Source organism: Mesoplodon mirus, assembly GCF_964341445.2.
Source record: "Mesoplodon mirus genome assembly, contig: SUPER_3_unloc_2, whole genome shotgun sequence".
Classification (NCBI taxonomy): Eukaryota; Metazoa; Chordata; class Mammalia; order Artiodactyla; family Ziphiidae; genus Mesoplodon; species Mesoplodon mirus.
Window position 1 is genome coordinate 844,269 of NW_028295808.1, and position 26,628 is coordinate 870,896.

General features: G+C 54.0%; 3 protein-coding genes and 1 pseudogene across 4 annotated transcripts in view; all 4 read right to left on the reverse strand.

Moving 5' to 3' along the window:
* Positions 1–4,690: 4,690 nt before the first annotated feature.
* Positions 4,691–7,139, reverse strand: LOC309801704 (Golgi-associated RAB2 interactor protein 4-like; the record flags this gene model as incomplete). Its single annotated transcript, XM_082646772.1, has 2 exons — positions 4,691–4,696; positions 6,447–7,139. 2 exons carry the CDS (start codon positions 7,137–7,139, stop codon positions 4,691–4,693), a joined length of 699 nt encoding a protein of 232 aa, XP_082502898.1.
* LOC309801706 (Golgi-associated RAB2 interactor protein 4-like) lies at positions 7,136–18,284 on the reverse strand (the record flags this gene model as incomplete). The annotated part of the gene is made up of 2 exons (XM_082646773.1): positions 7,136–7,145; positions 17,602–18,284. The coding sequence occupies 2 exons, from the start codon at positions 18,282–18,284 to the stop codon at positions 7,136–7,138; spliced, it is 693 nt and encodes a 230-aa protein (XP_082502899.1).
* On the reverse strand, positions 18,281–23,855 carry LOC309801707 (Golgi-associated RAB2 interactor protein 4-like; annotated as a pseudogene). The gene is made up of 2 exons: positions 23,177–23,855; positions 18,281–18,290 (listed from the first exon to the last, which is right to left on the reverse strand). The product of its transcript is annotated as a Golgi-associated RAB2 interactor protein 4-like (transcript).
* LOC309801708 (Golgi-associated RAB2 interactor protein 4-like) overlaps positions 23,852–26,628 on the reverse strand; it is a gene marked incomplete at both ends in the record, with an annotated part of 33,450 nt that continues 30,673 nt past the window's right edge. Inside the window, one exon of the mRNA XM_082646774.1 lies at positions 23,852–23,861. Coding sequence (XP_082502900.1) covers positions 23,852–23,861 — 10 coding nt within the window. The remainder of the gene's footprint in view (positions 23,862–26,628) is intronic.

Consider the following 26,628-nt stretch of genomic DNA (forward strand, 5'->3'; position numbering starts at 1 on the left):
CTGCTGAGTATGTTGGTGGTGGGACCTGAACGCACTGGAGATAAGCTCCTGCCCGATTTGTGCGAGGTCTTGGACTCACTGGTGATAGGAGCACGGCTGATGCCTTTGGGAGCAGCGCCCTGCTCGCTGCCCCCCGGGCTGCCGTGGCCTTTGGCCTTTTGGTCCTCTCTAGTGGCTCTGCGGCCGCCTGAGCACGGGCCAGCTGCTTTGGGGATTGTCTTGCTCCCCGCTGCCTTGTGGTGGCTTTCCACGGAACTGCAGAGCTTGGGGCTCGTCAGAGCTCTGTCCTCTCCCCAGTGCTCCCTCCTCTCCCTTCTTCCCTTGCGGGCCTGGGACACTCTCTGTGAGCTGCCATCCTGTTCGCTCACTTTGCCTTCCTGTGGCAAGCTTGAGACGAGGGTCCCCTCATCGTCCTTGTCGGCTCTTGCTTTGACAGTCTTGCTGGTAGGTTCTGCTCCGACCACAGTCATGCCGGCCCCTGGTGAGAGGCTGGTGGACGTGCTGGAAGCATACTCTGAATTGTTCTCAGCACCTGCCAAGGCCGTTTTCCCGCTCCTCAGGGATGTTGTGGCAGTGTCCCCAGTGGCTCTGTTGGTTTTGCTTCCTCCGGGCCCGTCGCTGGCTGTGGCTGCTACGGCCGTGCTCCGCTCTTCAGTGGCAGGAGACTTGATCACTGCCGTGCTCAAAGCACCCGCTGCGGTGCCTCCTGCCACCCCTGCTGTCTCCACCTTTCTCGTTGACTGCGATGCTGCCGCTTTGTCGAGCTCTGTAGTAGGTTTTGCTTCCGCAGTGGCCACATCGGGCATGGTATCGGGCTTGTGGGAGTCCAGTTGGATTCCGTGCCCCCCAGCAAAAGCTGCAGGCGTGGCCCCGGCCACCTCAGGGCACGTGTGCAGGCTGCTGACGTTCACCTGGTCCTGATGCCCCTTTCCTTGGAAATCCTCCACGGCCGGGCTCCTCCCGTCCTGCTCCTCCTCGAACACAGGCATGCAGGGCATGTCCCAGACGGGAACGGCATAGGTGTTGCTTTCACTGTCCACTGGTGGTCGCAGGAGGTAAATCAGCTGTTCCCACTCGGCGAAGAGGTCTTCCCGCACGTCCAGAGGGGGACACAGCTGCAGGTAGAAGCAGCGGCCAGTGGCAAGCTTCACGCGCAGCTGCTCTTTCTCACGATTGTGAGTGGAGATCCTCACGAACTCCAAGGGAAGGAGCCTGGTGAGCTCTAAGGTCTTTGCAGCCTTGTGGCTCTTGCCCTTGGTGGCCTGGCTGCGCTCGGCGTGCTTTTCACAGCCGGTGGCCCGTTGGGCCAGCAGCATGATGTCTGGGAGCGGGAGGACGGGGCTGGTGGATGTGATGCCCATGGTCACCAGGCCGCCCCAGTTGTGCACGTCAATCGCTTCTCCCCTCTTCGTGACCTGGATGAAGTCGCTCTCGAATATCGGCGCGTACTTGAAATGGTCGTATTCGCCCTTGTGTAGTTGCTGCTGCAGCTTCCCCGTGGTGGTGTTGAACAGGTCCACCCAGGTGCTGCTCCGGGCCGTGTGATACGGGAGCAGAGAGTCCCCACTCATGGCTGTCTTTGATCACGACAGGCAGTGCGGTTAAGGCGGCTCCCTGGCTCTTCCCTCCCTCGGCCTCACTGGCAGAAGAGTGAGCTGCGATGCTCCTGCGTCACACAGGCGGCCCCGTTGCAGGTCTTCCAAGCCCGCCCCACAGGCCCCCACGTTTGCCTCCGGGTCTCCCAGAGGCAGGGGTGTGGGTAGGGGCACAGATGATCACAGTTGGGACGCTGTAGGGTGCCTGGAGCCCAGGCTGAATCTCTTCAAGTGTGTCGAGAGGTACGGTGGGCTCCCCCTCCGCCTCACCTCACTTCTGCTTCTGGGTTTTTATCTCCCCAAGAGGCTGTGGTGAACTTCCGTCCTACTGAGAGAAGTAACCACTTTGTCAGCCTAACCCCCTGGCACAGCCTATTTATCCTCTGAGGCCCTTTCACAAAGCCCTTTGTGACCTATCACTGTCACAGAGCCCTTTGCCTCATCCCCCAGCTGCCCCCTCAGGGCAGGGCCCCCATCCTCTCCCAAACACCCCATTGCCCCCGCGGAGGTCAGGCCCATCCTGCCAGGGACTCAGGTGCGTTACCAAAATAAAAATGTCTTCAAGTGGGAAAGTTTTGTGTGGGTCCTTTTTCTTTTCCTCCCCCAAATTCAGCTACTGGATGAAATCTATAGCAATGTAAGACGATGGGATCAATTTGAACCATTTAAGCTCATGGTTTAATTGTATCGAATAGGGCAGAGTTGGCAGTGGCGGTCCTTAGTCTGTCCTTTCATAAAATCTCAGTAAACGTGGACGATGGTGAGTGCCAGTTCCCCTGTGAAGCCTTCCCTAACCCAGAACTCCTTCCCATGCCCCAGACCCCCTCCTCTGAATAGATCCAGTCCCCAAACACACGTCTCTCATTGTATTTGTCACTCAGAGTTGTGATCATGACTCGTGCTGTCCTGTCTCCTCCACCATCTGTGTACCTCTGTGCGGGACCGGGGTGGCACACTGTCTGAAAGTTGTTGCACCGAGGTAGCTCCCTCTCTGCACCATCACCTGCCACCTTGAGCAAGTCCTTCAAATGCTCTGAACTTCCACTTGCTTATCCGCAATGTGGAAAGACGTGAGAATCAGAAGGGGGCACACACATTCAAGAACTTTATAAACAGCTAAGGGCTATGCACGTGTTGTTTTTCCCGTAAATTTATTTTATTATTTATTTTTGGCTTCTCTTGTTGGGGAGCACGGGCTCTAGGCGTGCGGGCTTCGGTAGTTGTGGCTCGCGGGCTCTAGAGCACAGGCTCAGTAGTTGTGGCGCACGGGCTTAGTTGCTCCGTGGCGTGTGGGATCTTCCTGGACCAGGGCTCGAACCCGGGTTCCCTGCGTCGGCAGGCGGATTCTTAACCACTGCGCCACCAGGGAAGTCCCTGTGCACGTGTTTTTAATGCATTTTCTTCCTTCAGACTAGTGTTTCCCTGCACTTGCCTGTGTGGAAATCATCAGATCAAAGGAGTGTGATGTGATCTTTTTGTAATTTCTCCTCCTTGGGTCCAAGGAAAAGCTGGTGGAGAGTAAAGCATTAATTGCGGCTCCCTGCAGCTCCTAGTCTTCTGGGAAACTCTGGGTTAATTCTGGGGTCAGGAACCTTGTTTGGCCAGGGGAAACAGTGCATATGTGTAGGTCTTGGGCTGGCTCCCTTTCTCATCAGTGCTCCCCACCAAGTGCCCACCATTCCGTCCACCAACAGAAGAGACCTCTCCCCAGCCTCCCGTGATGAGGTCTGTGGAAGTCACAAACTGGAGGTCCAATCAACAAGGATGCTCTGACCTAACAAATACTCTCCCTCATGTGAGGTTTAAGGATTTGGTTTTGGAGCCCCAGAAGAAAAAAGTTCCTGCAGATTTGGTGTGGAGAAACCCTTGTGAGCAGGGCATTCAAAAGTTGAATTAGTGGCTGGAGGAGGACTGGATGCTGGACGTTCCAGGAGTGAACGCTGGAATTCCAGGTGGGAGCCTGTTTCTGGCCGCAGCCCGGGTCATGGCAGAGGCTAGAGGTAGAAGCCTGGGAGCCAGACACAGCTCAAGGGTGGACTGGATGCTCTCGAGATAAGGCCAGCTAAGAGCTGTGAGCTCACTGAAGTTCGAAAACCGGCTCCCGGCCCCCACCCCTCCCTCCCCTCAATCTAGTAAAATTGATGCTCATCTCTGTAGTGTTGGAACATGATGGTAAGGATGGTGGTGCCGCGGGTTCTTGTGCTGGTCCTAGCTCAGGCTTGTTTGCTTGCTTCCTTCGCATACTACAGACAGGGCTTTGCATAGAGAAGTGGGCTGGTGGATCACTGTTCTGCAAAGATCCCATTGTGCGACTGCAGCAGGTTACCTTCTCTGAGCCTCAGTGTTCTCATCTGTAAAATGGGCATATCGTTCCTTCTTTTCCTAATAACCAAACAAGAGTTCTTGTACTTTACCTTAAATAAATGTCCTTTAAAGATGCCAAGCCTTTCTGACATCATTTTTGTGCATAAATACAAGTGATTAAAAGAGAAAGGCATTGGCCAATAACCTCATCACAACTGCCACGGTGATTGTAGGACCATCCTGATTTCAGAGTTAGTAAAATGTGAAAACTACAACACCTGTGTACCTACCATCTTGCTTCAGAGACAGAACAATTCCCAGCAGCAGTAACAGCCTTGTGTCAACCTCCTTGACTTAGCCTTTCCACCCTAGAGAAAACTGTCCTCCATTTTGCGTTGACTCTTCCCTCAGGTTTAGCTACCGTTTTTTTAAACATGGACCCTATGCAATCCGTTGTTTGAGCTTGTTTCAGAATGGTTCCATGAGTGGAACTGTATCCCATTCTTCTGATGTTTTTAACAACCATGAGAAGTTGATCTATGCTAATGTGTGTAGCTCATTTATTTTTCAGTATTGAATATTCCAATCTCATCCTATCCTGCTGTATGAATTCTGCTGATGGAAATTTGGGCTGTTGCCCGTGTTGTGCTGTTAAGTTATTTTTGCTCTAAACATTCTCAGAGTTGTTTCTTAGACCATGTGTGATTCTCCAGGGTATATACCTGGGCAGGGAACGGCTAAGTCTAGATGAGAGTGCTTGCTGTTCTGATTGCTAGCTAATACTGCCGCCCTTATTTCTGTCCACTCAATAGCACGAGGGGACATGAGTCCTGTTCTGGCTCTGTTTACAGACCTTCAGGGGGAATAAGCGTTTATAAAAAGAATAGGGGGGGGGATTCCCTGCTGGCGCAGTGGTTGAGAGTCCACCTGAGGATGCAGGGAACATGAGTTCGTGCCCCGGTCCTGGATGATCCCACAGGCTGCGGAGCGGCTGGGCCCGTGAGCCATGGCCGCTGGGCCTGCGTGTCCGGAGCCTGTGCTCCGTGACGGGAGAGGCCACAACAGTGAGTGGCCCGCGTACCGCAAAAAAAAAAAAAAAAAAAAAAAAATAGCGGGAGAGTGAAGGAGAGCTTCCAAGACCATAGTCTGACTTTGAGCCATGGCCCTGGGGGGCAAAGCCAGAAAGGAGTGGAAGCCAGATGGAGCAGTGCTGTTGGTGCTGAGCATGCGTGTGAGGTGGGGCTGCCCTTGCCTGGACACTGGGTCTCAGACTGTGGCACAGCTGACATCACAGAATCCACTGTGAGGCTACGGCTGGGCTTCGGGACCTAGAAATTCAGATAAAACACTGCCTGCGTTCTCAGACTGTATGTTTTTTTATTTAAATTGCAGTAAGGAAGCTGAAATGGGCTCTCCAGGGGTATTTCCCAGAGCCCTGGTCCCCTTTGCAGCTCCCAGCTCTAGGTCCTATTGATGGGCTTCAACGGTCACTGGCTCCATGGTCTCAGATGTCACACCGGTGATTTCCAGGCCCTGGCCACTCTCTGTCATGGCCTCCACTCGGGTCCCTTCCACTGGCTCCGCCAGGATGCTCCCATGTTTATTTCGTGATGAGGCCACTGTCTTTTTTGTAAGTCTGGCTCTCACATTCCTGAAGAAAGAGCTGATCCTGCTGAGTATGTTGGTGGTGGGACCTGAACGCACTGGAGATAAGCTCCTGCCCGATTTGTGCGAGGTCTTGGACTCACTGGTGATAGGAGCACGGCTGATGCCTTTGGGAGCAGCGCCCTGCTCGCTGCCCCCCGGGCTGCCGTGGCCTTTGGCCTTTTGGTCCTCTCTAGTGGCTCTGCGGCCGCCTGAGCACGGGCCAGCTGCTTTGGGGATTGTCTTGCTCCCCGCTGCCTTGTGGTGGCTTTCCACGGAACTGCAGAGCTTGGGGCTCGTCAGAGCTCTGTCCTCTCCCCAGTGCTCCCTCCTCTCCCTTCTTCCCTTGCGGGCCTGGGACACTCTCTGTGAGCTGCCATCCTGTTCGCTCACTTTGCCTTCCTGTGGCAAGCTTGAGACGAGGGTCCCCTCATCGTCCTTGTCGGCTCTTGCTTTGACAGTCTTGCTGGTAGGTTCTGCTCCGACCACAGTCATGCCGGCCCCTGGTGAGAGGCTGGTGGACGTGCTGGAAGCATACTCTGAATTGTTCTCAGCACCTGCCAAGGCCGTTTTCCCGCTCCTCAGGGATGTTGTGGCAGTGTCCCCAGTGGCTCTGTTGGTTTTGCTTCCTCCGGGCCCGTCGCTGGCTGTGGCTGCTACGGCCGTGCTCCGCTCTTCAGTGGCAGGAGACTTGATCACTGCCGTGCTCAAAGCACCCGCTGCGGTGCCTCCTGCCACCCCTGCTGTCTCCACCTTTCTCGTTGACTGCGATGCTGCCGCTTTGTCGAGCTCTGTAGTAGGTTTTGCTTCCGCAGTGGCCACATCGGGCATGGTATCGGGCTTGTGGGAGTCCAGTTGGATTCCGTGCCCCCCAGCAAAAGCTGCAGGCGTGGCCCCGGCCACCTCAGGGCACGTGTGCAGGCTGCTGACGTTCACCTGGTCCTGATGCCCCTTTCCTTGGAAATCCTCCACGGCCGGTCTCCTCCCGTCCTGCTCCTCCTCGAACACAGGCATGCAGGGCATGTCCCAGACGGGAACGGCATAGGTGTTGCTTTCACTGTCCACTGGTGGTCGCAGGAGGTAAATCAGCTGTTCCCACTCGGCGAAGAGGTCTTCCCGCACGTCCAGAGGGGGACACAGCTGCAGGTAGAAGCAGCGGCCAGTGGCAAGCTTCACGCGCAGCTGCTCTTTCTCACGATTGTGAGTGGAGATCCTCACGAACTCCAAGGGAAGGAGCCTGGTGAGCTCTAAGGTCTTTGCAGCCTTGTGGCTCTTGCCCTTGGTGGCCTGGCTGCGCTCGGCGTGCTTTTCACAGCCGGTGGCCCGTTGGGCCAGCAGCATGATGTCTGGGAGCGGGAGGACGGGGCTGGTGGATGTGATGCCCATGGTCACCAGGCCGCCCCAGTTGTGCACGTCAATCGCTTCTCCCCTCTTCGTGACCTGGATGAAGTCGCTCTCGAATATCGGCGCGTACTTGAAATGGTCGTATTCGCCCTTGTGTAGTTGCTGCTGCAGCTTCCCCGTGGTGGTGTTGAACAGGTCCACCCAGGTGCTGCTCCAGGCCGTGTGATACGGGAGCAGAGAGTCCCCACTCATGGCTGTCTTTGATCACGACAGGCAGTGCGGTTAAGGCGGCTCCCTGGCTCTTCCCTCCCTCGGCCTCACTGGCAGAAGAGTGAGCTGCGATGCTCCTGCGTCACACAGGCGGCCCCGTTGCAGGTCTTCCAAGCCCGCCCCACAGGCCCCCACGTTTGCCTCCGGGTCTCCCAGAGGCAGGGGTGTGGGTAGGGGCACAGATGATCACAGTTGGGACGCTGTAGGGTGCCTGGAGCCCAGGCTGAATCTCTTCAAGTGTGTCGAGAGGTACGGTAGGCTCCCCCTCCGCCTCACCTCACTTCTGCTTCTGGGTTTTTATCTCCCCAAGAGGCTGTGGTGAACTTCCGTCCTACTGAGAGAAGTAACCACTTTGTCAGCCTAACCCCCTGGCACAGCCTATTTATCCTCTGAGGCCCTTTCACAAAGCCCTTTGTGACCTATCACTGTCACAGAGCCCTTTGCCTCATCCCCCAGCTGCCCCCTCAGGGCAGGGCCCCCATCCTCTCCCAAACACCCCATTGCCCCCGCGGAGGTCAGGCCCATCCTGCCAGGGACTCAGGTGCGTTACCAAAATAAAAATGTCTTCAAGTGGGAAAGTTTTGTGTGGGTCCTTTTTCTTTTCCTCCCCCAAATTCAGCTACTGGATGAAATCTATAGCAATGTAAGACGATGGGATCAATTTGAACCATTTAAGCTCATGGTTTAATTGTATCGAATAGGGCAGAGTTGGCAGTGGCGGTCCTTAGTCTGTCCTTTCATAAAATCTCAGTAAACGTGGACGATGGTGAGTGCCAGTTCCCCTGTGAAGCCTTCCCTAACCCAGAACTCCTTCCCATGCCCCAGACCCCCTCCTCTGAATAGATCCAGTCCCCAAACACACGTCTCTCATTGTATTTGTCACTCAGAGTTGTGATCATGACTCGTGCTGTCCTGTCTCCTCCACCATCTGTGTACCTCTGTGCGGGACCGGGGTGGCACACTGTCTGAAAGTTGTTGCACCGAGGTAGCTCCCTCTCTGCACCATCACCTGCCACCTTGAGCAAGTCCTTCAAATGCTCTGAACTTCCACTTGCTTATCCGCAATGTGGAAAGACGTGAGAATCAGAAGGGGGCACACACATTCAAGAACTTTATAAACAGCTAAGGGCTATGCACGTGTTGTTTTTCCCGTAAATTTATTTTATTATTTATTTTTGGCTTCTCTTGTTGGGGAGCACGGGCTCTAGGCGTGCGGGCTTCGGTAGTTGTGGCTCGCGGGCTCTAGAGCACAGGCTCAGTAGTTGTGGCGCACGGGCTTAGTTGCTCCGTGGCGTGTGGGATCTTCCTGGACCAGGGCTCGAACCCGGGTTCCCTGCGTCGGCAGGCGGATTCTTAACCACTGCGCCACCAGGGAAGTCCCTGTGCACGTGTTTTTAATGCATTTTCTTCCTTCAGACTAGTGTTTCCCTGCACTTGCCTGTGTGGAAATCATCAGATCAAAGGAGTGTGATGTGATCTTTTTGTAATTTCTCCTCCTTGGGTCCAAGGAAAAGCTGGTGGAGAGTAAAGCATTAATTGCGGCTCCCTGCAGCTCCTAGTCTTCTGGGAAACTCTGGGTTAATTCTGGGGTCAGGAACCTTGTTTGGCCAGGGGAAACAGTGCATATGTGTAGGTCTTGGGCTGGCTCCCTTTCTCATCAGTGCTCCCCACCAAGTGCCCACCATTCCGTCCACCAACAGAAGAGACCTCTCCCCAGCCTCCCGTGATGAGGTCTGTGGAAGTCACAAACTGGAGGTCCAATCAACAAGGATGCTCTGACCTAACAAATACTCTCCCTCATGTGAGGTTTAAGGATTTGGTTTTGGAGCCCCAGAAGAAAAAAGTTCCTGCAGATTTGGTGTGGAGAAACCCTTGTGAGCAGGGCATTCAAAAGTTGAATTAGTGGCTGGAGGAGGACTGGATGCTGGACGTTCCAGGAGTGAATGCTGGAATTCCAGGTGGGAGCCTGTTTCTGGCTGCAGCCCGGGTCATGCCAGAGGCTAGAGTTAGAAGCCTGGGAGCCAGACACAGCTCAAGGGTGGACTGGATGCTCTCGAGATAAGGCCAGCTAAGAGCTGTGAGCTCACTGAAGTTCAAAAACCGGCTCCCGGCCCCCACCCCTCCCTCCCCTCAATCTAGTAAAATTGATGCTCATCTCTGTAGTTTTGGAACATGATGGTAAGAATGGTGGTGCCGCGGGTTCTTGTGCTGGTCCTAGCTCAGGCTTGTTTGCTTGCTTCCTTCGCATACTACAGACAGGGCTTTGCATAGAGAAGTGGGCTGGTGGATCACTGTTCTGCAAAGATCCCATTGTGCGACTGCAGCAGGTTACCTTCTCTGAGCCTCAGTGTTCTCATCTGTAAAATAGGCATATCGTTCCTTCTTTTCCTAATAACCAAACAAGTGTTCTTGTACTTTACCTTAAATAAATGTCCTTTAAAGATGCCAAGCCTTTCTGACATCATTTTTGTGCATAAATACAAGTGATTAAAAGAGAAAGGCATTGGCCAATAACTTCATCACAACTGCCACGGTGATTGTAGGACCATCCTGATTTCAGAGTTAGTAAAATGTGAAAACTACAACACCTGTGTACCTACCATCTTGCTTCAGAGACAGAACAATTCCCAGCAGCACTAACAGCCTTGTGTCAACCTCCTTGACCTAGCCTTTCCACCCTAGAGAAAACTGTCCTCCATTTTGTGTTTACTTTTCCCTCAGGTTTAGCTACCGTCTTTTTAAACATGGACCCTATGCAATCCGTTGTTTGAGCTTGTTTCAGAATGGTTCCATGAGTGGAACTGTATCCCATTCTTTTGATGTTTTTAAAAACCATGAGAAGTTGATCTATGCTAATGTGTGTAGCTGATTTATTTTTCACTATTGAATATTCCAATCTCATCCTATCCTGCTGTATGAATTCTGCTGATGGAAATTTGGGCTGTTGCCCGTGTTGTGCTGTTAAGTTATTTTTGCTCTAAACATTCTCAGAGTTGTTTCTTAGACCATGTGTGTTTCTCCAGGGTATATACCTGGGCAGGGAACGGCTAAGTCTAGATGAGAGTGCTTGCTGTTCTGATTGCTAGCTAATACTGCCGCCCTTATTTCTGTCCACTGAATAGCCCGAGGGGACATGAGTCCTGTTCTGGCTCTGTTTACAGACCTTCAGGGGGAATAAGCGTTTATAAAAAGAATAGGGGGAGGGATTCCCTGGTGGCGCAGTGGTTGAGAGTCCACCTGCGGATGCAGGGAATATGAGTTCGTGCCCCGGTCCTGGAAGATCCCACAGGCCGCGGAGCGGCTGGGCCCGTTAGCCATGGCCGCTGGGCCTGCGCGTCCGGAGCCTGTGCTCCGTGACGGGAGAGGCCACAACAGTGAGTGGCCCGCGTACCGCAAAAAAAAAAAAAAAAAAAAAGAATAGCGGGATAGTGAAGGAGAGCTTCCCAGACCATAGTCTGACTTTGAGCCATGGCCCTGGGGGGCAAAGCCAGAAAGGAGTGGAAGCCAGATGGAGCAGTGCTGTTGGCGCTGAGCATGCGTGTGAGGTGGGGCTGCCCTTGCCTGGACACTGGGTCTCAGACTGTGGCACAGCTGACATCACAGAATCCACTGTGAGGCTACGGCTGGGCTTCAGGACCTAGAAATTCAGACAAAACACTGCCTGCGTTCTCAGACTGTATGTTTTTTTTATTTAAATTGCAGTAAGGAAGCTGAAATGGGCTCTCCAGGGGTATTTCCCAGAGCCCTGGTCCCCTTTGCAGCTCCCAGCTCTAGGTCCTATTGATGGGCTTCAACGGTCACTGGCTCCATGGTCTCAGATGTCACACCAGTGATTTCCAGGCCCTGGCCACTCTCTGCTGTCTCTGTCATGGCCTCCACTCGGGTCCCTTCCACTGGCTCCGCCAGGATGCTCCCATGTTTATTTCGTGATGAGGCCACTGTCTTTTTTGTAAGTCTGGCTCTCACATTCCTGAAGAAAGAGCTGATCCTGCTGAGTATGTTGGTGGTGGGACCTGAACGCGCTGGAGATAAGCTCCTGCCCGATTTGTGCCAGGTCTTGGACTCACTGGTGATAGGAGCATGGCTGATGCCTTTGGGAGCAGTGCCCTGCTCACTGCCCCCCGGGCTGCCATGGCCTTTGGCCTTTTGGTCCTCTCTAGTGGCTCTGCGGCCGCCTGAGCACGGGCCAGCTGCTTTGGGGATTGTCTTGCTCCCCGCTGCCTTGTGGTGGCTTTCCACGGAACTGCAGAGCTTGGGGCTCGTCAGAGCTCTGTCCTCTCCCCAGTGCTCCCTCCTCTCCCTTCTTCCCTTGCGGGCCTGGGACACTCTCTGTGAGCTGCCATCCTGTTCGCTCACTTTGCCTTCCTGTGGCAAGCTTGAGACGAGGGTGCCCTCATCGTCCTTGTCGGCTCTTGCTTTGACGGTCTTGCTGGTAGGTTCTGCTCCGACCACAGTCATGCCGGCCCCTGGTGAGAGGCTGGTGGACGTGCTGGAAGCATACTCTGAATTGTTCTCAGCACCTGCCAAGGCCGGTTTCCTGCTCCTCAGGGATGTTGTGGCAGTGTCCCCAGTGGCTCTGTTGGTTTTGCTTCCTCCGGGCCCGTCGCTGGCTGTGGCTGCTACGGCCGTGTTCCGCTCTTCAGCGGCAGGAGACTTGATCACTGCCGTGCTCAAAGCACCCGCTGCGGTGCCTCCTGCCACCCCTGCTGTCTCCACCTTTCTCGTTGACTGCGATGCTGACGCTTTGTCGAGCTCTGTAGTAGGTTTTGCTTTCGCAGTGGCCACATCGGGCATGGTATCGGGCTTGTGGGAGTCCAGTTGGATTCCGTGCCCCCCAGCGAAAGCTGCAGGCGTGGCCCCGGCCACCTCAGGGCACGTGTGCAGGCTGCTGACGTTCACCTGGTCCTGATGCCCCTTTCCTTGGAAATCCTCCACGGCCGGTCTCCTCCCGTCCTGCTCCTCCTCGAACACAGGCATGCAGGGCATGTTCCAGACGGGAACGGCATAGGTGTTGCTTTCACTGTCCACTGGTGGTCGCAGGAGGTAAATCAGCTGTTCCCACTCGGCGAAGACGTCTTCCCGCGCGTCCAGAGGGGGACACAGCTGCAGGTAGAAGCAGCGGCCAGTGGCAAGCTTCACGCGCAGCTGTTGTTTCTCACGATTGTGAGTGGAGATCCTCACGAATTCCAAGGGAAGGAGCCTGTTGAGCTCTAAGGTCTTTGCAGCCTTGTGGCTCTTGCCCTTGGTGGCCTGGCTGCACTCGGCATGCTTTTCACAGCCGGTGGCCCGTTGGGCCAGCAGCATGATGTCTGGGGGCGGGAGGACGGGGCTGGTGGATGTGATGCCCATGGTCACCAGGCCGCCCCAGTTGTGCACGTCAATCGCTTCTCCCCTCTTCGTGACCTGGATGAAGTCGCTCTCGAATATCGGCGCGTACTTGAAATGGTCGTATTCGCCCTTGTGCAGTTGCTGCTGCAGCTTCCCCGTGGTGGTGTTGAACAGGTCCACCCAGGTGCTGCTCCGGGCCATGTGATTCGGGAGCAGAGAGTCCCCACTCATGGCTGTCTTTGATCACGACAGGCAGCGCGGTTAAGGCGGCTCCCTGGCTCTTCCCTCCCTCGGCCTCACTGGCAGAAGAGCGAGCTGCGATGCTCCTGCGTCACACAGGCGGCCCCGTTGCAGGTCTTCCAAGCCCGCCCCACAGGCCCCCACATTTGCCTCCGGGTCTCCCAGAGGCAGGGGTGTGGGTAGGGGCACAGATGATCACAGTTGGGACGCTGTAGGGTGCCTGGAGCCCAGGCTGAATCTCTTCAAGTGTGTCGAGAGGTACGGTAGGCTCCCCCTCCGCCTCACCTCACTTCTGCTTCTGGGTTTTTATCTCCCCAAGAGGCTGTGGTGAACTTCCGTCCTAGTGAGAGAAGTAACCACTTTGTCAGCCTAACCCCCTGGCACAGCCTATTTATCCTCTGAGGCCCTTTCACAAAGCCCTTTGTGACCTATCACTGTCACAGAGCCCTTTGCCTCATCCCCCAGCTGCCCCCTCAGGGCAGGGCCCCCATCCTCTCCCAAACACCCCATTGCCCCCGCGGAGGACAGGCCCATCCTGCCAGGGACTCAGGTGCGTTACCAAAATAAAAATGTCTTCAAGTGGGAAAGTTTTGTGTGGGTCCTTTTTCTTTTCCTCCCCCAAATTCAGCTACTGGATGAAATCTATAGCAATGTAAGACGATGGGATCAATTTGAACCATTTAAGCTCATGGTTTAATTGTATCGAATAGGGCAGAGTTGGCAGTGGCGGTCCTTAGTCTGTCCTTTCATAAAATCTCAGTTAACGTGGACGATGGTGAGTGCCAGTTCCCCTGTGAAGCCTTCCCTAACCCAGAACTCCTTCCCATGCCCCAGACCCCCTCCTCTGAATAGATCCAGTCCCCAAACACACGTCTCTCATTGCATTTGTCACTCACAGTTGTGATCATGACTCGTGCTCTCCTGTCTCCTCCACCATCTGTGTACCTCTGTGCGGGACCGGGGTGGCACACTGTCTGAAAGTTGTTGCACCGAGGTAGCTCCCTCTCTGCACCATCACCTGCCACCTTGAGCAAGTCCTTCAAATGCTCTGAACTTCCGCTTGCTTATCCGCAATGTGGAAAGACGTGAGAATCAGAAGGGGGCACACACATTCAAGAACTTTATAAACAGCTAAGGGCTATGCACGTGTTGTTTTTCCCGTAAATTTATTTTATTATTTATTTTTGGCTTCTCTTGTTGGGGAGCACGGGCTCTAGGCGTGCGGGCTTCGGTAGTTGTGGCTCGCGGGCTCTAGAGCACAGGCTCAGTAGTTGTGGCGCACGGGCTTAGTTGCTCCGTGGCATGCGGGATCTTCCTGGACCAGGGCTCGAACCCGGGTCCCCTGCGTCGGCAGGCGGATTCTTAACCACTGCGCCACCAGGGAAGTCCCTGTGCACGTGTTTTTAATGCATTTTCTTCCTTCAGACTAGTGTTTCCCTGCACTTGCCTGTGTGGAAATCATCAGATCAAAGGAGTGTGATGTGATCTTTTTGTAATTTCTCCTCCTTGGGTCCAAGGAAAAGCTGGTGGAGAGTAAAGCATTAATTGCGGCTCCCTGCAGCTCCTAGTCTTCTGGGAAACTCTGGGTTAATTCTGGGGTCAGGAACCTTGTTTGGCCAGGGGAAACAGTGCATATGTGTAGGTCTTGGGCTGGCTCCCTTTCTCATCAGTGCTCCCCACCAAGTGCCCACCATTCCGTCCACCAACAGAAGAGACCTCTCCCCAGCCTCCCGTGATGAGGTCTGTGGAAGTCACAAACTGGAGGTCCAATCAACAAGGATGCTCTGACCTAACAAATACTCTCCCTCATGTGAGGTTTAAGGATTTGGTTTTGGAGCCCCAGAAGAAAAAAGTTCCTGCAGATTTGGTGTGGAGAAACCCTTGTGAGCAGGGCATTCAAAAGTTGAATTAGTGGCTGGAGGAGGACTGGATGCTGGACGTTCCAGGAGTGAACGCTGGAATTCCAGGTGGGAGCCTGTTTCTGGCCGCAGCCCGGGTCATGCCAGAGGCTAGAGGTAGAAGCCTGGGAGCCAGACACAGCTCAAGGGTGGACTGGATGCTCTCGAGATAAGGCCAGCTAAGAGCTGTGAGCTCACTGAAGTTCGAAAACCGGCTCCCGGCCCCCACCCCTCCCTCCCCTCAATCTAGTAAAATTGATGCTCATCTCTGTAGTGTTGGAACATGATGGTAAGGATGGTGGTGCCGCGGGTTCTTGTGCTGGTCCTAGCTCAGGCTTGTTTGCTTGCTTCCTTCGCATACTACAGACAGGGCTTTGCATAGAGAAGTGGGCTGGTGGATCACTGTTCTGCAAAGATCCCATTGTGCGACTGCAGCAGGTTACCTTCTCTGAGCCTCAGTGTTCTCATCTGTAAAATGGGCATATCGTTCCTTCTTTTCCTAATAACCAAACAAGAGTTCTTGTACTTTACCTTAAATAAATGTCCTTTAAAGATGCCAAGCCTTTCTGACATCATTTTTGTGCATAAATACAAGTGATTAAAAGAGAAAGGCATTGGCCAATAACCTCATCACAACTGCCACGGTGATTGTAGGACCATCCTGATTTCAGAGTTAGTAAAATGTGAAAACTACAACACCTGTGTACCTACCATCTTGCTTCAGAGACAGAACAATTCCCAGCAGCAGTAACAGCCTTGTGTCAACCTCCTTGACTTAGCCTTTCCACCCTAGAGAAAACTGTCCTCCATTTTGCGTTGACTCTTCCCTCAGGTTTAGCTACCGTTTTTTTAAACATGGACCCTATGCAATCCGTTGTTTGAGCTTGTTTCAGAATGGTTCCATGAGTGGAACTGTATCCCATTCTTCTGATGTTTTTAACAACCATGAGAAGTTGATCTATGCTAATGTGTGTAGCTCATTTATTTTTCAGTATTGAATATTCCAATCTCATCCTATCCTGCTGTATGAATTCTGCTGATGGAAATTTGGGCTGTTGCCCGTGTTGTGCTGTTAAGTTATTTTTGCTCTAAACATTCTCAGAGTTGTTTCTTAGACCATGTGTGATTCTCCAGGGTATATACCTGGGCAGGGAACGGCTAAGTCTAGATGAGAGTGCTTGCTGTTCTGATTGCTAGCTAATACTGCCGCCCTTATTTCTGTCCACTCAATAGCACGAGGGGACATGAGTCCTGTTCTGGCTCTGTTTACAGACCTTCAGGGGGAATAAGCGTTTATAAAAAGAATAGGGGGGGGGATTCCCTGCTGGCGCAGTGGTTGAGAGTCCACCTGAGGATGCAGGGAACATGAGTTCGTGCCCCGGTCCTGGATGATCCCACAGGCTGCGGAGCGGCTGGGCCCGTGAGCCATGGCCGCTGGGCCTGCGTGTCCGGAGCCTGTGCTCCGTGAGGGGAGAGGCCACAACAGTGAGTGGCCCGCGTACCGCAAAAAAAAAAAAAAAAAAAAAAAAATAGCGGGAGAGTGAAGGAGAGCTTCCAAGACCATAGTCTGACTTTGAGCCATGGCCCTGGGGGGCAAAGCCAGAAAGGAGTGGAAGCCAGATGGAGCAGTGCTGTTGGTGCTGAGCATGCGTGTGAGGTGGGGCTGCCCTTGCCTGGACACTGGGTCTCAGACTGTGGCACAGCTGACATCACAGAATCCACTGTGAGGCTACGGCTGGGCTTCGGGACCTAGAAATTCAGATAAAACACTGCCTGCGTTCTCAGACTGTATGTTTTTTTATTTAAATTGCAGTAAGGAAGCTGAAATGGGCTCTCCAGGGGTATTTCCCAGAGCCCTGGTCCCCTTTGCAGCTCCCAGCTCTAGGTCCTATTGATGAGCTTCAACGGTCACTGGCTCCATGGTCTCAGATGTCACACCGGTGATTTCCAGGCCCTGGCCACTCTCTGTCATGGCCTCCACTCGGGTCCCTTCCACTGGCTCCGCCAGGATGCTCCCATGTTTATTTCGTGATGAGGCCACTGTCTTTTTTGTAAGTCTGGCTCTCACATTCCTGAAGAAAGAGCTGATCCTGCTGAGTATGTTGGTGGTGGGACCTGAACGCACTGGAGATAAGCTCCTGCCCGATTTGTGCGAGGTCTTGGACTCACTGGTGATAGGAGCACGGCTGATGCCTTTGGGAGCAGCGCCCTGCTCGCTGCCCCCCGGGCTGCCGTGGCCTTTGGCCTTTTGGTCCTCTCTAGTGGCTCTGCGGCCGCCTGAGCACGGGCCAGCTGCTTTGGGGATTGTCTTGCTCCCCGCTGCCTTGTGGTGGCTTTCCACGGAACTGCAGAGCTTGGGGCTCGTCAGAGCTCTGTCCTCTCCCCAGTGCTCCCTCCTCTCCCTTCTTCCCTTGCGGGCCTGGGACACTCTCTGTGAGCTGCCATCCTGTTCGCTCACTTTGCCTTCCTGTGGCAAGCTTGAGACGAGGGTCCCCTCATCGTCCTTGTCGGCTCTTGCTTTGACAGTCTTGCTGGTAGGTTCTGCTCCGACCACAGTCATGCCGGCCCCTGGTGAGAGGCTGGTGGACGTGCTGGAAGCATACTCTGAATTGTTCTCAGCACCTGCCAAGGCCGTTTTCCCGCTCCTCAGGGATGTTGTGGCAGTGTCCCCAGTGGCTCTGTTGGTTTTGCTTCCTCCGGGCCCGTCGCTGGCTGTGGCTGCTACGGCCGTGCTCCGCTCTTCAGTGGCAGGAGACTTGATCACTGCCGTGCTCAAAGCACCCGCTGCGGTGCCTCCTGCCACCCCTGCTGTCTCCACCTTTCTCGTTGACTGCGATGCTGCCGCTTTGTCGAGCTCTGTAGTAGGTTTTGCTTCCGCAGTGGCCACATCGGGCATGGTATCGGGCTTGTGGGAGTCCAGTTGGATTCCGTGCCCCCCAGCAAAAGCTGCAGGCGTGGCCCCGGCCACCTCAGGGCACGTGTGCAGGCTGCTGACGTTCACCTGGTCCTGATGCCCCTTTCCTTGGAAATCCTCCACGGCCGGGCTCCTCCCGTCCTGCTCCTCCTCGAACACAGGCATGCAGGGCATGTCCCAGACGGGAACGGCATAGGTGTTGCTTTCACTGTCCACTGGTGGTCGCAGGAGGTAAATCAGCTGTTCCCACTCGGCGAAGAGGTCTTCCCGCACGTCCAGAGGGGGACACAGCTGCAGGTAGAAGCAGCGGCCAGTGGCAAGCTTCACGCGCAGCTGCTCTTTCTCACGATTGTGAGTGGAGATCCTCACGAACTCCAAGGGAAGGAGCCTGGTGAGCTCTAAGGTCTTTGCAGCCTTGTGGCTCTTGCCCTTGGTGGCCTGGCTGCGCTCGGCGTGCTTTTCACAGCCGGTGGCCCGTTGGGCCAGCAGCATGATGTCTGGGAGCGGGAGGACGGGGCTGGTGGATGTGATGCCCATGGTCACCAGGCCGCCCCAGTTGTGCACGTCAATCGCTTCTCCCCTCTTCGTGACCTGGATGAAGTCGCTCTCGAATATCGGCGCGTACTTGAAATGGTCGTATTCGCCCTTGTGTAGTTGCTGCTGCAGCTTCCCCGTGGTGGTGTTGAACAGGTCCACCCAGGTGCTGCTCCGGGCCGTGTGATACGGGAGCAGAGAGTCCCCACTCATGGCTGTCTTTGATCACGACAGGCAGTGCGGTTAAGGCGGCTCCCTGGCTCTTCCCTCCCTCGGCCTCACTGGCAGAAGAGTGAGCTGCGATGCTCCTGCGTCACACAGGCGGCCCCGTTGCAGGTCTTCCAAGCCCGCCCCACAGGCCCCCACGTTTGCCTCCGGGTCTCCCAGAGGCAGGGGTGTGGGTAGGGGCACAGATGATCACAGTTGGGACGCTGTAGGGTGCCTGGAGCCCAGGCTGAATCTCTTCAAGTGTGTCGAGAGGTACGGTAGGCTCCCCCTCCGCCTCACCTCACTTCTGCTTCTGGGTTTTTATCTCCCCAAGAGGCTGTGGTGAACTTCCGTCCTAGTGAGAGAAGTAACCACTTTGTCAGCCTAACCCCCTGGCACAGCCTATTTATCCTCTGAGGCCCTTTCACAAAGCCCTTTGTGACCTATCACTGTCACAGAGCCCTTTGCCTCATCCCCCAGCTGCCCCCTCAGGGCAGGGCCCCCATCCTCTCCCAAACACCCCATTGCCCCCGCGGAGGTCAGGCCCATCCTGCCAGGGACTCAGGTGCGTTACCAAAATAAAAATATCTTCAAGTGGGAAAGTTTTGTGTGGGTCCTTTTTCTTTTCCTCCCCCAAATTCAGCTACTGGATGAAATCTATAGCAATGTAAGACGATGGGATCAATTTGAACCATTTAAGCTCATGGTTTAATTGTATCGAATAGGGCAGAGTTGGCAGTGGCGGTCCTTAGTCTGTCCTTTCATAAAATCTCAGTAAACGTGGACGATGGTGAGTGCCAGTTCCCCTGTGAAGCCTTCCCTAACCCAGAACTCCTTCCCATGCCCCAGACCCCCTCCTCTGAATAGATCCAGTCCCCAAACACACGTCTCTCATTGCATTTGTCACTCACAGTTGTGATCATGACTCGTGCTGTCCTGTCTCCTCCACCATCTGTGTACCTCTGTGCGGGACCGGGGTGGCACACTCTCTGAAAGTAGTTGCACCGAGGTAGCTCCCTCTCTGCACCATCACCTGCCACCTTGAGCAAGTCCTTCAAATGCTCTGAACTTCCACTTGCTTATCCGCAATGTGGAAAGACGTGAGAATCAGAAGGGGGCACACACATTCAAGAACTTTATAAACAGCTAAGGGCTATGCACGTGTTGTTTTTCCCGTAAATTTATTTTATTATTTATTTTTGGCTTCTCTTGTTGGGGAGCACGGGCTCTAGGCGTGCGGGCTTCGGTAGTTGTGGCTCGCGGGCTCTAGAGCACAGGCTCAGTAGTTGTGGCGCACGGGCTTAGTTGCTCCGTGGCGTGTGGGATCTTCCTGGACCAGGGCTCGAACCCGGGTTCCCTGCGTCGGCAGGCGGATTCTTAACCACTGCGCCACCAGGGAAGTCCCTGTGCACGTGTTTTTAATGCATTTTCTTCCTTCAGACTAGTGTTTCCCTGCACTTGCCTGTGTGGAAATCATCAGATCAAAGGAGTGTGATGTGATCTTTTTGTAATTTCTCCTCCTTGGGTCCAAGGAAAAGCTGGTGGAGAGTAAAGCATTAATTGCGGCTCCCTGCAGCTCCTAGTCTTCTGGGAAACTCTGGGTTAATTCTGGGGTCAGGAACCTTGTTTGGCCAGGGGAAACAGTGCATATGTGTAGGTCTTGGGCTGGCTCCCTTTCTCATCAGTGCTCCCCACCAAGTGCCCACCATTCCGTCCACCAACAGAAGAGACCTCTCCCCAGCCTCCCGTGATGAGGTCTGTGGAAGTCACAAACTGGAGGTCCAATCAACAAGGATGCTCTGACCTAACAAATACTCTCCCTCATGTGAGGTTTAAGGATTTGGTTTTGGAGCCCCAGAAGAAAAAAGTTCCTGCAGATTTGGTGTGGAGAAACCCTTGTGAGCAGGGCATTCAAAAGTTGAATTAGTGGCTGGAGGAGGACTGGATGCTGGACGTTCCAGGAGTGAACGCTGGAATTCCAGGTGGGAGCCTGTTTCTGGCCGCAGCCCGGGTCATGCCAGAGGCTAGAGGTAGAAGCCTGGGAGCCAGACACAGCTCAAGGGTGGACTGGATGCTCTCGAGATAAGGCCAGCTAAGAGCTGTGAGCTCACTGAAGTTCGAAAACCGGCTCCCGGCCCCCACCCCTCCCTCCCCTCAATCTAGTAAAATTGATGCTCATCTCTGTAGTGTTGGAACATGATGGTAAGAATGGTGGTGCCGCGGGTTCTTGTGCTGGTCCTAGCTCAGGCTTGTTTGCTTGCTTCCTTCGCATACTACAGACAGGGCTTTGCATAGAGAAGTGGGCTGGTGGATCACTGTTCTGCAAAGATCCCATTGTGCGACTGCAGCAGGTTACCTTCTCTGAGCCTCAGTGTTCTCATCTGTAAAATAGGCATATCGTTCCTTCTTTTCCTAATAACCAAACAAGTGTTCTTGTACTTTACCTTAAATAAATGTCCTTTAAAGATGCCAAGCCTTTCTGACATCATTTTTGTGCATAAATACAAGTGATTAAAAGAGAAAGGCATTGGCCAATAACTTCATCACAACTGCCACGGTGATTGTAGGACCATCCTGATTTCAGAGTTAGTAAAATGTGAAAACTACAACACCTGTGTACCTACCATCTTGCTTCAGAGACAGAACAATTCCCAGCAGCACTAACAGCCTTGTGTCAACCTCCTTGACCTAGCCTTTCCACCCTAGAGAAAACTGTCCTCCATTTTGTGTTTACTTTTCCCTCAGGTTTAGCTACCATCTTTTTAAACATGGACCCTATGCAATCCGTTGTTTGAGCTTGTTTCAGAATGGTTCCATGAGTGGAACTGTATCCCATTCTTTTGATGTTTTTAAAAACCATGAGAAGTTGATCTATGCTAATGTGTGTAGCTGATTTATTTTTCACTATTGAATATTCCAATCTCATCCTATCCTGCTGTATGAATTCTGCTGATGGAAATTTGGGCTGTTGCCCGTGTTGTGCTGTTAAGTTATTTTTGCTCTAAACATTCTCAGAGTTGTTTCTTAGACCATGTGTGTTTCTCCAGGGTATATACCTGGGCAGGGAACGGCTAAGTCTAGATGAGAGTGCTTGCTGTTCTGATTGCTAGCTAATACTGCCGCCCTTATTTCTGTCCACTGAATAGCCCGAGGGGACATGAGTCCTGTTCTGGCTCTGTTTACAGACCTTCAGGGGGAATAAGCATTTATAAAAAGAATAGGGGGAGGGATTCCCTGGTGGCGCAGTGGTTGAGAGTCCACCTGAGGATGCAGGGAATATGAGTTCGTGCCCCGGTCCTGGAAGATCCCACAGGCCGCGGAGCGGCTGGGCCCGTTAGCCATGGCCGCTGGGCCTGCGCGTCCGGACCCTGTGCTCCGTGACGGGAGAGGCCACAACAGTGAGTGGCCCGCGTACCGCAAAAAAAAAAAAAAAAAATGAATAGCGGGATAGTGAAGGAGAGCTTCCCAGACCATAGTCTGACTTTGAGCCATGGCCCTGGGGGGCAAAGCCAGAAAGGAGTGGAAGCCAGATGGAGCAGTGCTGTTGGCGCTGAGCATGCGTGTGAGGTGGGGCTGCCCTTGCCTGGACACTGGGTCTCAGACTGTGGCACAGCTGACATCACAGAATCCACTGTGAAGCTACGGCTGGGCTTCGGGACCTAGAAATTCAGACAAAACACTGCCTGCGTTCTCAGACTGTATGTTTTTTTTATTTAAATTGCAATAAGGAAGCTGAAATGGGCTCTCCAGGGGTATTTCCCAGAGCCCTGGTCCCCTTTGCAGCTCCCAGCTCTAGGTCCTATTGATGGGCTTCAACGGTCACTGGCTCCATGGTCTCAGATGTCACACCGGTGATTTCCAGGCCCTGGCCACTCTCTGCTGTCTCTGTCATGGCCTCCACTCGGGTCCCTTCCACTGGCTCCGCCAGGATGCTCCCATGTTTATTTCGTGATGAGGCCACTGTCTTTTTTGTAAGTCTGGCTCTCACATTCCTGAAGAAAGAGCTGATCCTGCTGAGTATGTTGGTGGTGGGACCTGAACGCGCTGGAGATAAGCTCCTGCCCGATTTGTGTGAGGTCTTGGACTCACTGGTGATAGGAGCACGGCTGATGCCTTTGGGAGCAGTGCCCTGCTCGCTGCCCCCCGGGCTGCCGTGGCCTTTGGCCTTTTGGTCCTCTCTAGTGGCTCTGCGGCCGCCTGAGCACGGGCCAGCTGCTTTGGGGATTGTCTTGCTCCCCGCTGCCTTGTGGTGGCTTTCCACGGAACTGCAGAGCTTGGGGCTCGTCAGAGCTCTGTCCTCTCCCCAGTGCTCCCTCCTCTCCCTTCTTCCCTTGCGGGCCTGGGACACTCTCTGTGAGCTGCCATCCTGTTCGCTCACTTTGCCTTCCTGTGGCAAGCTTGAGACGAGGGTCCCCTCATCGTCCTTGTCGGCTCTTGCTTTGACGGTCTTGCTGGTAGGTTCTGCTCCGACCACAGTCATGCCGGCCCCTGGGGAGAGGCTGGTGGACGTGCTGGAAGCATACTCTGAATTGTTCTCAGCACCTGCCAAGGCCGTTTTCCCGCTCCTCAGGGATGTTGTGGCAGTGTCCCCAGTGGCTCTGTTGGTTTTGCTTCCTCCGGGCCCGTCGCTGGCTGTGGCTGCTACGGCCGTGCTCCGCTCTTCAGCGGCAGGAGACTTGATCACTGCCGTGCTCAAAGCACCCGCTGCGGTGCCTCCTGCCACCCCTGCTGTCTCCACCTTTGTCGTTGACTGCGATGCTGACGCTTTGTCGAGCTCTGTAGTAGGTTTTGCTTTCGCAGTGGACACATCGGGCATGGTATCGGGCTTGTGGGAGTCCAGTTGGATTCCGTGCCCCCCAGCAAAAGCTGCAGGCGTTGCCCCGGCCACCTCAGGGCACGTGTGCAGGCTGCTGACGCCTGGTCCTGATGCCCCTTTCCTTGGAAATCCTCCACGGCCGGGCTCCTCCCGTCCTGCTCCTCCTCGAACACAGGCATGCAGGGCATGTCCCAGACGGGAACGGCATAGGTGTTGCTTTCACTGTCCACTGGTGGTCGCAGGAGGTAAATCAGCTGTTCCCACTCGGCGAAGAGGTCTTCCCGCGCGTCCAGAGGGGGACACAGCTGCAGGTAGAAGCAGCGGCCAGTGGCAAGCTTCACGCGCAGCTGCTCTTTCTCACGATTGTGAGTGGAGATCCTCACGAACTCCAAGGGAAGGAGCCTGGTGAGCTCTAAGGTCTTTGCAGCCTTGTGGCTCTTGCCCTTGGTGGCCTGGCTGCGCTCGGCGTGCTTTTCACAGCCGGTGGCCCGTTGGGCCAGCAGCATGATGTCTGGGAGCGGGAGGACGGGGCTGGTGGATGTGATGCCCATGGTCACCAGGCCGCCCCAGTTGTGCACGTCAATCGCTTCTCCCCTCTTCGTGACCTGGATGAAGTCGCTCTCGAATATCGGCGCATACTTGAAATGGTCGTATTCGCCCTTGTGTAGTTGCTGCTGCAGCTTCCCCGTGGTGGTGTTGAACAGGTCCACCCAGGTGCTGCTCCGGGCCGTGTGATACGGGAGCAGAGAGTCCCCACTCATGGCTGTCTTTGATCACGACAGGCAGCGCGGTTAAGGCGGCTCCCTGGCTCTTCCCTCCCTCGGCCTCACTGGCAGAAGAGCGAGCTGCGATGCTCCTGCGTCACACAGGCGGCCCCGTTGCAGGTCTTCCAAGCCCGCCCCACAGGCCCCCACGTTTGCCTCCGGGTCTCCCAGAGGCAGGGGTGTGGGTAGGGGCACAGATGATCACAGTTGGGACGCTGTAGGGTGCCTGGAGCCCAGGCTGAATCTCTTCAAGTGTGTCGAGAGGTACGGTAGGCTCCCCCTCCGCCTCACCTCACTTCTGCTTCTGGGTTTTTATCTCCCCAAGAGGCTGTGGTGAACTTCCGTCCTAGTGAGAGAAGTAACCACTTTGTCAGCCTAACCCCCTGGCACAGCCTATTTATCCTCTGAGGCCCTTTCACAAAGCCCTTTGTGACCTATCACTGTCACAGAGCCCTTTGCCTCATCCCCCAGCTGCCCCCTCAGGGCAGGGCCCCCATCCTCTCCCAAACACCCCATTGCCCCCGCGGAGGACAGGCCCATCCTGCCAGGGACTCAGGTGCGTTACCAAAATAAAAATGTCTTCAAGTGGGAAAGTTTTGTGGGGGTCCTTTTTCTTTTCCTCCCCCAAATTCAGCTACTGGATGAAATCTATAGCAATGTAAGACGATGGGATCAATTTGAACCATTTAAGCTCATGGTTTAATTGTATCGAATAGGGCAGAGTTGGCAGTGGCGGTCCTTAGTCTGTCCTTTCATAAAATCTCAGTAAACGTGGACGATGGTGAGTGCCAGTTCCCCTGTGAAGCCTTCCCTAACCCAGAACTCCTTCCCATGCCCCAGACCCCCTCCTCTGAATAGATCCAGTCCCCAAACACACGTCTCTCATTGTATTTGTCACTCAGAGTTGTGATCATGACTCGTGCTGTCCTGTCTCCTCCACCATCTGTGTACCTCTGTGTGGGACCGGGGTGGCACACTGTCTGAAAGTTGTTGCACCGAGGTAGCTCCCTCTCTGCACCATCACCTGCCACCTTGAGCAAGTCCTTCAAATGCTCTGAACTTCCGCTTGCTTATCCGCAATGTGGAAAGACGTGAGAATCAGAAGGGGGCACACACATTCAAGAACTTTATAAACAGCTAAGGGCTATGCACGTGTTGTTTTTCCCGTAAATTTATTTTATTATTTATTTTTGGCTTCTCTTGTTGGGGAGCACGGGCTCTAGGCGTGCGGGCTTCGGTAGTTGTGGCTCGCGGGCTCTAGAGCACAGGCTCAGTAGTTGTGGCGCACGGGCTTAGTTGCTCCGTGGCATGTGGGATCTTCCTGGACCAGGGCTCGAACCCGGGTCCCCTGCGTCGGCAGGCGGATTCTTAACCACTGCGCCACCAGGGAAGTCCCTGTGCACGTGTTTTTAATGCATTTTCTTCCTTCAGACTAGTGTTTCCCTGCACTTGCCTGTGTGGAAATCATCAGATCAAAGGAGTGTGATGTGATCTTTTTGTAATTTCTCCTCCTTGGGTCCAAGGAAAAGCTGGTGGAGAGTAAAGCATTAATTGCGGCTCCCTGCAGCTCCTAGTCTTCTGGGAAACTCTGGGTTAATTCTGGGGTCAGGAACCTTGTTTGGCCAGGGGAAACAGTGCATATGTGTAGGTCTTGGGCTGGCTCCCTTTCTCATCAGTGCTCCCCACCAAGTGCCCACCATTCCGTCCACCAACAGAAGAGACCTCTCCCCAGCCTCCCGTGATGAGGTCTGTGGAAGTCACAAACTGGAGGTCCAATCAACAAGGATGCTCTGACCTAACAAATACTCTCCCTCATGTGAGGTTTAAGGATTTGGTTTTGGAGCCCCAGAAGAAAAAAGTTCCTGCAGATTTGGTGTGGAGAAACCCTTGTGAGCAGGGCATTCAAAAGTTGAATTAGTGGCTGGAGGAGGACTGGATGCTGGACGTTCCAGGAGTGAACGCTGGAATTCCAGGTGGGAGCCTGTTTCTGGCCGCAGCCCGGGTCATGCCAGAGGCTAGAGGTAGAAGCCTGGGAGCCAGACACAGCTCAAGGGTGGACTGGATGCTCTCGAGATAAGGCCAGCTAAGAGCTGTGAGCTCACTGAAGTTCGAAAACCGGCTCCCGGCCCCCACCCCTCCCTCCCCTCAATCTAGTAAAATTGATGCTCATCTCTGTAGTGTTGGAACATGATGGTAAGGATGGTGGTGCCGCGGGTTCTTGTGCTGGTCCTAGCTCAGGCTTGTTTGCTTGCTTCCTTCGCATACTACAGACAGGGCTTTGCATAGAGAAGTGGGCTGGTGGATCACTGTTCTGCAAAGATCCCATTGTGCGACTGCAGCAGGTTACCTTCTCTGAGCCTCAGTGTTCTCATCTGTAAAATAGGCATATCGTTCCTTCTTTTCCTAATAACCAAACAAGTTCTTGTACTTTACCTTAAATAAATGTCCTTTAAAGATGCCAAGCCTTTCTGACATCATTTTTGTGCATAAATACAAGTGATTAAAAGAGAAAGGCATTGGCCAATAACCTCATCACAACTGCCACGGTGATTGTAGGACCATCCTGATTTCAGAGTTAGTAAAATGTGAAAACTACAACACCTGTGTACCTACCATCTTGCTTCAGAGACAGAACAATACCCAGCAGCAGTAACAGCCTTGTGTCAACCTCCTTGACTTAGCCTTTCCACCCTAGAGAAAACTGTCCTCCATTTTGCGTTGACTCTTCCCTCAGGTTTAGCTACCGTTTTTTTAAACATGGACCCTATGC